The following is a 13,303-nucleotide window of genomic DNA, read 5'->3' as shown; positions in this document are numbered from 1 at the left end:
CAAATGTATCAAAGTGTTCAAAGTGTATCAAAGCCTATCTCTGGTAATGCGTCAGATTCTGGCGTGAGACAGTCCAATTGATCTGTGCTAAAGATCAGCAGAAAAGCACAAAATGGATTAAATCAATGAATATTTGTTTCGTCCTGAAAATTGTTTGTGTGTTAAACTAAGGCTGCTCAATGTAGTTTTAAATTTGCATCAGTTTGCAGTGTCTACAACAACAGACCCATGCCACACTCACCACAGTGCAGCTGTCTGTTTTAGTTTCAATGTACTTTTTTTTGTCATTGCTAACATACTGTCGGTATATCATTGTTAGTCTTTCACATACTGACTTGAAAACCTATCAATAATGATAACATGTTCCTTTGGGACTGTTGCAGTGCTTCTGATGCAAAACTTCTGCACAGGAAGCACTTACATACACTGATGGTGGCTTAAAATGTTTTTTTTTTTGTTAAAAAGCAGAGTGGAAGACATTCGGTATTACTGGTGAATTAAAAAAAAGTAATTCCTGGAGCAGCGGAGTGGTGTGACATGAGTCTGTTGTTGCATGTAACTAAAATAGGATCGGCCTTGTACTCAATATATTGAATATTGAAGAATTTCCTCATGTTAACCTGATTAACAGGATGTCATGGGACTTCTCTAATGGGCGGTGGAACACATCATTGATCTGAATATGGCAAATGCAGCCTTCATTAAGAAACAACAGCTGCTAACACGGCCTGTTCTCACAATATTTCTAAATCTGTGTTGTGGTATATTACTACTGGTGTACCGACTCTGATTCTTTCTGTGTGTGTCTGTCTATGTCTGTGTGTGTGTAGATCCGCAGCGTGCAGGTGCTCCCAGTAGACTATGAGATAGAGTACATCTGCAGGGGCAACAGGGTGATTACGGGACCCAAGGTCAGGAAGTGTTTGCCCAATGGCACTTGGACCGATCTGAGCCAGCACAGCAGATGCTGTGAGTTTAACCCCAGCTGACTCCATCAAACATTCATTCATCTCCCACCTGAGACACTATTCCAGACATCGGTAGCTGTGGTTACATGAACAATATTTGTTCAAGTCCTGAATTCTGATTAGAGTTTCCAACCTAACTGTTTACATGGACGCTACATGAAGCGATCTGACAAGACGTGTGTTTACATACCCCAAAGTATTCAATCTGATATCACTTTTTTTGACAAAGTGGTTCAATCTGCTGCCAAGTGTTTAATCTGTTGAAATATAACTGGTGTTTTTTTTCTCCTTAAGTTAGTTTATAAAATTAATTAAGTTGTTCTGCTTGTTAATACAACTTTGAAGATGGACCTTTACATCCCATCAAGAATTGTAAACTTGGATTCTGGCTTTGTTTGTCTTTTCAAACAACAATCCCTTTTGAGCCTTTTGGATACTGAATTGTTTACTTTCAACAAAAATATCTCAAACAAGAGGTTGTATCTGTAACCGACCAGTTCTATTTATTCACCGACATGTTTCTGTCCCTCTGGAGGCATTTGTAGGATTACGTGGCACCAATGTTTCTTTATCGAAAAGATAAATAAGAGTTCTTGTTATAAGTGGAACATTGGGGTCATGTAAACACAGCACTTGTCTGTCTCCGCAGACAAAAATATTCTGTTTTCATGTTGAGGAGCAATCATCTGAACTGCCCATGCCATATGCCAACGTCTTGTGCATGATGAAGCTGAAGCCTCTCAGTGTAAAATATTCAGTCAGTAATCAGTAGCAGAGAAACCTGTTTTTCACATTTAAGGTACAGGAAACTCAAATAGTTTTAACTCGATGTGTGTTACTTGTGTTGATGGACTTCCATCAGACATTAGAAGATGCCATGAATTGATGTTAATTGGTCTGTGTTGTTTTTGTTTATGTTCTAATCTGTATTTGCTGGTTCAGTTGCAGTGTTTTTCAGTCCCTTTTGGGAGTTTTTCATCTCAGGGGAGAAAACGGCTCCAAATAGAAAAATCTGCTTCACCTGGGCTCGTCCTGCGATGTGTGATTAGCACATTAGTCATTTGGATAATTAGAGCTGTCAGGAAGAAGCTGCTTGACTTCCATGTAAAGGGTTGGAGAGTGCAGGACTATTACAGGTCAAACATGTACACTGGACAGATTTTTAACCCAAGAAGATACAGAGTTTATTACAAGTGACAAAAAAGCAGTTTGCATATGTTGCCAGGCCACTGTCAATCCACTGTGATCAAATTACATCCACATAGTTCTGATCAAACAGATTAACAGAGTTTTTGAGTGGGAGTGAGACAGAATTTTGATACAGTATTATATTGTATGACGTCCTTTTGTTTGTGTGTGTTACAGAGGCACTAAGCAAAGACTTTTGGTGCTTCATTGGGTTAAACTGGGTAAAAATATGTTGCTGTATTTTCAGTTATGGTCATTGGGGCTTAAATTTTTTTTTGCTTTTTTTAAATGGCTTTATCCGACACAACAGCCCAAGTAATGACAGGAAATGAGGGGAGAGAGAGGGTTAATGACATACCAAACGTACCAAAGGGCCTCAGGTCAGACCCGAACCTGTCTCTATTGAACTTTACTGCCATCTCCTGGATTTTAAGAAGTATGGCATTTATTCTGCAGAGTCCACAGATTCTGATAAGCATTGAGCTATCCTAGGGAAAGTGGCTGCTTAGGTCAGTGGTTTGCGCTGTGTGTGTGTGTGTGTGTGTGTGTGTGTGTGTGTGTGTGTGTATGAGTGTGTGAATGCATCTACAACAAAAGGGGAAGGAAAACAGTCTGAGGCAAGAAGGGAGATTAACAAAGACTATGGGAGCGAGAGAAAGGAAAAAAAAGGATTATAGTGGTTTTGAGCACCATAATTAGAATCAGAGTAGCTGCTGGGGCTTGTAAGGTTCATCTTATCTTTTTCTGTTTTCCCTCCCAGCCGGATGTCCCAATTATTGCCCTCACCCTGCAACTCTCCTCTCGAGGGTACTGTAACACAATGACACTACTAGGGAGCCCAAAGGTGCCACTCCACAACATCAAAGTAAAAGTAAATAAATCAAATAAATATTAGAAAATGAATACATGATTTAAATGATTGAATACATACATACAAATAAATATAGAGCAAAAGAGAATATTGACAAATCAGATGACAGTTATAACGATAATAATTCATGTAATTATTATGACTATATATGTGTAATGTGTAGTGAAAATAACAATGACAAAAATAATGATAATATTGCTAATGATGAGGTTGTTGATAAGTGACAGATAATACGTTAGTTCTCGAACATGAATAAATACATCTGTTTATAGATCATAAATACTATGATTACAATACATAGAATTTCATACAGATAAGGAGGACAGAAGACTGAGCATTGCCTTGAAGAAAAATGATGACGTACAATGTGTGAATGTTTTCATTATTCCACTGTGAACGGAAGAGCAGGCAGTTGCACTGTGGACCAGGTTTAATTTATCGCAGCAGTTTTATGGTTGAGGGAGGCACACCTGTGATCTTTTATTCTTATATATTCTTCCATTGTATCGTGTTTAGGCTATTTTGTGATTTCCAGTCTAAAAAGATCGTGTTCATGGCAGTAATTAGGGTTCTCGGAAGAATGCTAGAAGTACCGTTGTGTGGTGGAAACTAAGTGTCAGGTGATCTATTTAGTGTCATTTCTCACCCTTGCAGTGAGCTCTATGAATAACCTCATACTGTATGACCTGTTGGTCTGTGTTATTGAACTTGTTATTTATTTATTTTCTTTTACAAATTATTACTAGAGGTCTTGTTCCCACTTGGGAGTGAGTTAGCTTCTTATGTAAATTCTGAATAACATTTCCCTCGAGCCCAGATGATTCATCCTTCTCTTCTGAAGCGGGATTAGTTAGAATGCGAATAGTTCTATTGAGTTTTGATGGGATGGGTGATTTTTAATTGCAGATACTCCAGAAACCATGTATTCCCAAAGACAAATGTCTCAATTAAGTGTGGAAAATGAGCAAAGGTATTTTTCTTGAATGAAATGGTGATTTTGTGTAATTCCTTTAATTTACCTGCAGGCAATGACATTTTCACTAGTAGTAAACTGAGCAGGGATGGAACAGCTGTGGAGAGATTCCACCCATCAAGTGCTGCTTCCTTCTTAATGGTCTGTTGGTGATACCTGGCATTGACCGCACAAGTTGGCAGTAAAATTACTTAATATCAATGTGATACAGAATTCTCACTGTATTCTCATATTTCTGTCTATTTTTAGCCTGTGTTAGAGTTCAGTCACTCTTGCAACTATCCAAAGAGTCAAGAAATAAAACTTTACATTGTCATTTGCACCCTTTTTTATATTGTTTTTAAAGACACTATTTGTAGGAGTGGATAATGTCTGAATTCACAGTGGCAGACAACAGTTCACAGCTACTATCACTAACACATTAACATAGTTACAAAGAGGTCCCTCTTCAAAACCTGTCTAAAATAAAGCCTCCTCTGTCTTTCTCTTCCAGTGTTGTTGTGTCCTCGGATGTGGACGTCATTGGAAAATGGCTTGGTGTCTTCTCGGCCCCTGGGGCCTCCGATGGAGGGGACAGTGCTGCACTACAGCTGCCTCCCTGGCTTCATCCTCATGGGCTGGAACTCATCACAGTGCAATAAGATGGGCAAATGGGACACTCCCAAACCTGTGTGTCACTGTAAGTTATCCTCCCTCCTCCTGTATGCAATCAAATATTGCAAAATGACGCCAGCTTTTTTAGTACTTAAAGACAAATGCATGATATTTGTGAAGTTGTCTTTGAGGACCACTAATGCAGTCTCTCTGTATGAGAAGAGCAGGTGCGAGGCTGAATGCATTTCCCTTTACATGAATAATTTGCAAAGTTGATTTGTATAACATTTTGAGGCAGCATTATTTTATCATACCAGTATTCCTCCCCCTTGACTTTTGCTGGTACTCAGCTCTTTTTTGTTGACACATTTGCGCATCAGAGGCCTGTTTCATCATATTCACTGATAAAAAGTAAAGGATTAAAGGCCAACGCCTAACTTGAATGAATAAATAATTCAGGGCTAAAGAGGGTCCATTAAAGTGCCAGAATATGTCCCACTTTACTTTCTTTTTTGTTTACAGCTTGATGCTGGCAGCCATACAATTGGTTCTTGGGCAAGTTACTTTCAAAATGCAATATATTACATGTCACCTTCATTTTAAAGTAATATGATACATTACAATGTTACTGAGTATTTATTACTCATTACACTACTTTTTAGTGATATTCAACAACATTCCCAAGTTACTTCTATAAAATAATGAAATGGCATAGATCTTTTTAAATAAAGGAATGTCCCTGGTCACAAGGATAAGCAGGCAGACAAAGGATCAAAGTCGTTTTTAGGCTTAGTCATATGAAATGAAAGAGACCTATACCTTCAATAATGTAGCCTATAATGACATTACAGGACAAAAATCTTTTAGCCTTTTATTTTTGTCCACGGAACAAGGAGCGAATGGTGTGATTCAAGGATGATGAAATACGGCTCATTTCAGTCACACAGGAACCGAACAAAGAACTCATCACACTCAGCTATATTAAACACACAGACCATGTATTAATATGGTCACAGGTGGTGGATGTGTTCTTGAACAAACAACAATAAATGCTTAACTTTGGTCTGTAATGCAGATTGTAATATATTACGTGACATAACTGTGGTGATAAATTACTGAAATATTCTTAGTAATGCATTACATTACTCTGTTACTGTTAAATTTCACACTGTAACGCATTTTCTTAATTACTTTTGTGATGCTTTTAGGGTAAGTAATGACACAGTTAGCAGGCTAGCTTACTGTCTGAGAAAGGAAAAAGTTGATGCAAAGAGCAGACAATTTAATGAGAGAGCGGAAAGCAAATACATGTATATACTTAATGGAGATAAGCTGAGCTTAGCCATTAAGAAAAGCATAAAGAATAAGACTTAAAGACAGACTGTACTCTCAACAGAATATGTTCACCAAAGTTAAAGGGAATAATGATGCAGCACCGAGAGCCAGCTTTATTGTGGCTGAAGAGTGTTTTTATGAAGATGCATTTTTGAATCTGTTTATGCTAAATGTGTTTAGTGAACTGAAAAGAAACAGGCTTTTAACACGGTCAGTTTGACTCGGCCTGCGATAGTGTTCCTTGACAGAGAGCTTATTAATTATGTTATATGATAATAAGTAGACACAATTATAGTCTTACATTTACAACAATGCGGATGTGGCCCATGATGACATTTATTTACTTCAGTTTAATGTCCTTGACTTGGACTATATAGCTTTACTTTTGGTCAGTTGAATAATATCTTTAAAAAATGCAGACTTTTTACTCAATTCATCAAGAAAACATGCACCCGCTAAACACATCTAAATTTCCCTTTTTGACATTATTTTTAATGCATCAGCCACTACATTAGTAGTTACTTTTTAAAAGGGATTGTGAGCGAGGATACAAGAAGATGGAAGCATACAGCTTCCACAGTTCTGGTCAATATAAGTTAGCTGTTAATAGCTATTATTTTCTATAATGTTGTTATGACATACTATGTAATTTGGATACGATATGTATGTTGATCTATATCTTTCATTTTATTTTCATTTAATCTTGCTCATCATTATCACTGTACAGTTCATTTATTATATATTAGAGTTGCTTTACTACAAAGTCTCTATTTTGACTGATGGTGGTTAATCAAGTCAAATGATACGACAGCACCGTAAAATCGGCACTCCACAATAAGACATGACTTCACATGCTGGCCGAGCTTTGCAAGATTTGAATGGACTAAGATCATTTAATTTTAGCAGCCTCCCTTTATGCCTGTTTGTAAGATGTTTGATGGCCCTTTAGTCGTAAATGCTAATAAGAAAGCAAAAAGAAGACCCTGTGTGAGATGATGAGCGTTTTTGCAGTCTAAAATCTCGGCACAATATAAATATGGCTACTTTAACTTTTCAAGATAATCTGCAAAATCTAACTCCGTTTGTCTGTTTTTTTTCTGTGCTCAAAGATGATCGGCACTACAAAGGTAAGAATGATTTTTTTTAAATTGATGTGTGAAAAACCATCATCATCAACTTAAATGAATTGTATGATTCAGTATGGCAGCCCCCAGTTGCTAGGTTGCAAACACATCTACTACTGTTCTCCAAAACATAAATCCCCCTTTCTGTACCCTGTCGACTGGCATAAGAGTTTCAACAGTCTCTACACCATGCGCGACATATAAAAAGGCAGAGACAACGTCAAATTTGCCTCCACACCAACTACCAAGAGATTCCGAAAACCAATTCCATCTACAGCTACTGAAACAAATCAGGCTGAGGGTCCAGGCTGTCAGGGATCGTGTCTTTGATGTGCTGGAGAACCAGCTTTAAAACACGTTTACACCCAGGAAGTAATGCTGTATTGTATTCTTACATTATTTCATCGTCAGCTTCATATTAAGTTGGACATCACGTCAACACTGATCATTAACTTTGACTGACCCCACCAACATGATTCCAATGTAAGGCTCCCGAAACACCAGACCATCGATCAACCTCAGGGCTATCGGTGAAAATCTGTGGTTGTTGGAGTGTGTCGACACCATTGGCACAAATCAGCCCTTGTCAGTGACTTTTTGGCCATTTGAGCATGTAGAACTGGCAGTGGAGGCTGTCGGTGGGATAAATGAGTCTGATTGGGTGCACAGCTAAGGTAATCAGTGCACAAGAGTAGACATGGAAAAAGAAAGGTAAAGCCCCTTGAGCCTGTCACTACAGTGTCCATGATTTCGCTCATTTAATGGGATTTCTCATCTGTGCTTCTGCACCAGTGCTTCTTTGAACTTTGTATCAGACACATTCTCGATTAGAAGTGGTTATATTAGAGAGAGAGGCGTTAAAAAAATGCTGCTTGAGCATGACAGTTGTTTGTATAATCACAGTCTAGAGGCTTATTGTTTCCCTTTCATTGTGCAGAACATGCAGGGCAATAGGCTGTTGGCTGTGGTTTTTGCATTGTGTTCATGCGAGTTGATGCCACAGTCATCGTTAGTTCTTTGTCGCTGATGTGGTGTGTCATGCAATTTTGTCTCTTTTTCTTTTTGAAATGTATTTTTTCTGTATTGACTGTAACATAAGATAGACGTAAGGGAAGATGAAATGAAGGAAGTGGCAGGTATGTGTTATGTATGTATATCGGCAAAAAGAACAGCACTAGTTTGGACAGGAGTAGTTATCCCCAAGTCCTATCCTACAATACTGCTATCTTATCTCATGGTGGCAATATTGTGCTGCTTCTAAGACAGAGCTGTCATGTGTAGTGTCGCTGCCAGTTTTTCAGCTTTGGTTACCTCACAGGCCTTTGTTCAGAGTAGAGCACATACTGTTTGTAATATCATGTGAATTACCAAGGGGTAAGCTGCCAGCTGCTGGGAATAATACATTCCTTGGCAGTTATGACGTAAAAATTAGGTATTTAATTCTGTCTCACTAGGAAGCAATATAGATGGTTTTAAGACTGTTTGACTGTAGAAGAATAACCAATGATTACATTTGCAACATTAGATACACGTGCTGGTGATGAGCATGGCATGAAACAGCTGAGAAATAACTCACATTTTTTTTATCCTAGCTTTTAGCATGTATTTAGAATTTGGCAGAGAGGAAATTTGTATTGCAGTAAGATTGTACCATTTTTTTTTTATAGCTGACATACCTTGTATCTGACAAAGTGACATATTTATAGAGGAAGCAACAATCTCTGTATTATTCCTTTATATCTATCAAAACTGCACCAAAAATCGGCGTCATTGAATCCAAAAAATACCACCCTTGTAACAGTCGGCAGCAGCATGACTCTGACCTCAGCAATATATGACACAAGAAGATTAATACGTATGACAGAAGCAACAGTCAGGTTGTGACGTCTTTTTTATTCGTTTAAGTGTCAGATCTGTCTTTCATGTCAGAGCGCTGCTACAAATGCCTCAAGATGTGAACGTCTCCCTGCTTGGATTATTCCACAGTGATGTGCAGTGATGAATGACTGTGTCAGTGCCACAATCAGTGGGGAAAAAAAGAGATTTTCAGGTATGCAGGTAGATATTGATGATAGGAGGGACAGTGAAACCCAGAAACAGACAAGTTCAAGAGAAACAGTGAATGGAGGAAAGAAGTCCTCTCTTCTCTCAGGCACTCTGTCCTCCTGTCTCATCCTAATGAACAGCCAGCAGCTCTTTTTGTCCATACAACAGAGAGAAACAGGGGCATGGTAGTGAGGGGAATAGTGGAGGTATCTAGGTCCCCAACCAGGGAATGGCCCTCAAAAAGTGGTTAAAGGTCCTATATTATGAAAAACAAGTTCTCTCTGGTCTCTGCATATATGAACTAGTCCCCCCTGAGCCTGCCAACTCCCAGAATGAGAAAAGCAAATGATTCCTGCATGGTCTCTGCAGCCCACCCACTGGTAAAACAGCACTCCTACAGGCTGTTCAGATTCAGCTCCTTTTGTTACGTAATGAAAGTAGTCATTTTAATAGGCCGGCCTCCTCTGCGCAGTGATCCGAGAGGCGGTCGTCCATCCCCAAGGTGAAGTTCGGTGTGTCCAGCTGTAGGATCGCAGTGTTTCGCAATGTCATTGCTCAGAGTTAGACATGCAAATTGCTCTGTTGTTGGTTGTAAAACTCGACATAAGTGCCTGTATTCTGTCCCAGCTACAGAACAACAGAAGAGACAGTAGTTACGTTTCATTTTAACGACAACATGCCGGCGGTTCATGTTAGCTTGTTTGTGTGTGTGTGCGCTAACCACTTGACATCGGACTGCTTCAAAATCGAGGGTCGGTACAAAGCTGGCTTTGTCTCGACAGAATAGAGTAGGTTTTTGCAAATTGCAACCAACAATAGCGCAGTAAATGAACCATAGGCTACACAAATGGCAAAATGAACCTCTGGTATCCTAGTGCCAGGCCCACATTAGTAATAATGCCAGCTGCACATAAAAAGGTACACAAGGCGTGTATGCCTGCATCACAAATGACCTGTATGAGGACTACATGCAAAACAATTTAATACAAAACAAAATTATGCACATACAGAGCGCCTCTCCCTCCCCCTTTCTCTTTTTCTCCTCGCTGCTTTGCACGCCTGTGGTGCTTAGAGACGCACAACGACCTGGCCGTACAGCAGCTGATTGAGATTCCTGAACACACAAAACCTCGAAAAAATAGTTTTTAGTTCAACGAGCAAATGCCATAGAATAAGTGGTCTACAGTTACCAAAATCAGTCACAGTGCAAATAAGATAAGGTGACATAGATATCATCTTACCTTTACGCAAATTGCCAATTACTGCAGTCAGCCCTGGCCTCTGATTGGCTGCACAGTTGACAAGCTCGCCTGTGCTTGTTAGATTTTTTAATTGAAGCTGTGGAGCCTTGAGAGCACACTAGTTTTTGACCGTTCTTTGAACTATTGTTATTTTACCTTTAACGTGCTTACCATACGCTTGTATGACTGAAGAAAGACCGTAAACGGTCAAAACGGAGAATGTGGTCCATAGAGTTTTTGTTGAAGCAGGCGTCAATGTGCTTGGACTCTATGGCTTAAGTGGGCATCTTTAAAGAACAGACGGAGCCACGTTAACAAGTGTCTTTCGATTAACTAGAACAATGTTGAGAACTTTAACTTTTTACAGTCACTGGAAGCCAGGTCAGCTGGCTAATACATGGACGAATCAAATCTCCCCAGCAACTGTCGGGGAGGTTTGAAAGTGGCAGACGTCAGTACGATTTTGCTCAGGCTAGAGCACACATCCATGAGGCTGGAAAGGAGCTGTAATCCCATGCGATTTCTGGAGTCATCCTTCAGCAGAGTCACCTGGGAAAACGCTCTCTCAACGTGGGCATTTGATATTGGCAGAGTGAGCAATCTGATGACACCCAGTGCTAAATCTTTGAAACACTGGTTTCCTCCAGCATCTTGGAATGCCTCAACTTCCAGCCAAAAGGCGTCAATGGCCAGATCACTTTCTTTTTTAGAAAATCAAAACAGCGCGTGGAAATTGTATCCTTCAGCTCCGGTGCTAATGTGCTGGCTTCCAGCTGCTGTTGGAATGAGAAGCCCAGGTCCGCGTCCTGGTGTGAGAGGTAGAGGCAGGTCAAGTTCCCTGAGACGACTGTCGTTGTTCATGTGCAGCATGCTGGACTTCACAACTCTCCCCATTGTCGACATGTACAGCCTGTCAAGATCCCTGAAAACACCCAGCGTATCTCCCGTTTACAGCTGGAAATATTTGTTCACAGTTTTGATTTCCATCAACACGAGCCGGAAGAAGTGCATGTACAGACTGTTGGATTTGTCACTTTACATTTCATTCAAAAGCCTGGCTGCATAGCAGTGTTCGGCACTTGAAACCAAACTGAAGTGCAGCTTGAGGGCATCTTCTTGTTTAAAAATTCTCTCGATGCAGTCTGAGATCACTAACCAATGGGTTGAGCTGGGGGATATGAATTTCAGAGGACAGCCACTGTCATTGATGGCCTTGTAGACACTGTTATAGTCACTCTGGCGTTTTGCTGAGTGTGCGAACCAGTTATAGGTTTCTCTGATCACATATTCAGAGGTTGCATTGCTTTATGAGCCACTACATCCAGTGAGTGGCAAACGCAGCAAATAAGCTGGAAACTAGGCTGCTTCTGTTTGAGCAGTGTGAAAACGGAGTGATTTTTTCCCGATCATAACACTTGCGCCATCTGTAGCAATCCCCACCAGATGTTTGATGTCCAGGCCACTTTCACTCAGGAAAGCAACGATCGCATCTCATATACCTTGAGCATCAGCGCTGAGAAGATCAACAAGCCCCAGGTAAGTACTCACAAACTGTGTTTCTGTGATTGGTACTTCATACACATGCAGAGGAGCTTGTTAACGGATAGAGAGAATATAGAGACTCACCAACATCTTCCTTAATCTCCTCTCTGAAATGTGGTGCCAGAACAAATGAGATGACAGCTGTACACTTTGTCCTGTCCTCTTGAACGCTCCCATCTCTTCTTGGAGTTTATCTGACAAGTCCTGAACAGCATTGATGGAAGTGTGGAAGGCAACGTAGGTTGCAATCTTCAGTTCACGGCGTTTTTGGTCGTCTTTGACTGTGCTTTGTCCTACACCAGATCCCATCGGTACAGCAAAAGATTTAACACTCGGCACACAGCGGAACTTGTGTTTTTTTGTGGCGCCATGTTCCTTCAGATCGTTAAGGTGAGCTCTTATTTCTGTTGCTATACTTGCAACGGGCTTTAGAGTCGTCTCCTGGAACAGGTGCGATCCAGGTTTTTAGTTCAGGGTCGGGTCTCCCATTCCTTCCTGTATGATTTCTTGTATTTTCCCCACTTCGGCATGATACTAACTTAGCTAGGCCACCCGATTCAAATTCAGCACGGCTACAGTGCATTTGCTGTCTGCTGAACTGACGTCATGGTAAAGATGCCAAATAAAATGATGCTGATTGAAAAAAAAAAAAAACAATTCAACTCACGTCATTAATTTATTTATGAATTTATATATACATATATATACACCACAACATTAGCACATGCTACCTCAGAATCAATTAGCAGAAGTGTATGTCTTTACAAACATCGAAATCCATGTTAGATATGTTTCTGATATGTGAGGACCGTCTTCAACATGACCAGTCTGTCATCAGTGTAAAGAGAGATGGTGTCATGGTGGAATAATAATCTATTTTGTTTTTAATATACAGACACCCCTCAGCACAGAATAACATCTGTTGTACTTCTTTATAACACTTTAAACATGAGCTGCTGTTCCCCCGCTCTGAAACATTTACCATACATTACGGCACTCATCACATCACGGTTGTCATCTCTGTTTAAATGAAATGAATCTGCATAAGACAATGATTAATGAACGATCATTTGTCATTGTCAGATGGCTTATAATAAATGAATTACTGAACCAAACTTCATGAATGTTTTTGTGACAAAGTAGTATGTGCTCCACTCATTCATGACAGAATTATGAGAGCTGTGGAACTCATTGGGACTGAAGACTGAAGAGAGGAGAGGGGGAAGTGGAGAGAGACCCTAAGTCTCTGATTAATCTTGAGTTCATTGTGAAGCAGTGATGTTCACAGATTGAAAAGCAGACAAAAAGAGTACCTACATTTGTCCTATAAACACATATTTAATAAAGAACTACCAGGGTAGTATTATTCAGCTCAGTGGACAGTAGTGTGTAATGCAAACAACAAGCTTGCGGCCAATGTC

General features: G+C 39.9%; 1 protein-coding gene across 8 annotated transcripts in view; it reads left to right on the top strand.

Annotated features, from left to right (window-relative positions):
* gabbr1b (gamma-aminobutyric acid (GABA) B receptor, 1b) overlaps positions 1–13,303 on the top strand; it is a 122,533-nt gene that overhangs the window by 17,544 nt on the left and 91,686 nt on the right. For 5 of the 8 annotated variants that reach the window (XM_037092425.1, XM_037092422.1, XM_037092423.1 and 2 more), the window contains 3 exons: positions 831–969; positions 4,494–4,679; positions 7,039–7,056. In XM_037092425.1, the coding sequence (XP_036948320.1) occupies positions 831–969; positions 4,494–4,679; positions 7,039–7,056 (343 nt within the window). Of the gene's footprint in view, positions 1–830; positions 970–4,493; positions 4,680–7,038; positions 7,057–13,303 lie in introns of those variants that run through there. The other 3 variants (XM_037092427.1, XM_037092428.1, XM_037092430.1) reach the window with 2 other exon arrangements.

The sequence above is a fragment of the Acanthopagrus latus genome, chromosome 3 (assembly GCF_904848185.1).
Source record: "Acanthopagrus latus isolate v.2019 chromosome 3, fAcaLat1.1, whole genome shotgun sequence".
Classification (NCBI taxonomy): domain Eukaryota; kingdom Metazoa; phylum Chordata; class Actinopteri; order Spariformes; family Sparidae; genus Acanthopagrus; species Acanthopagrus latus.
The sequence above is the reverse complement of the archived record's forward strand: the minus strand, read 5'-3'. Positions and strand labels throughout refer to the sequence as shown.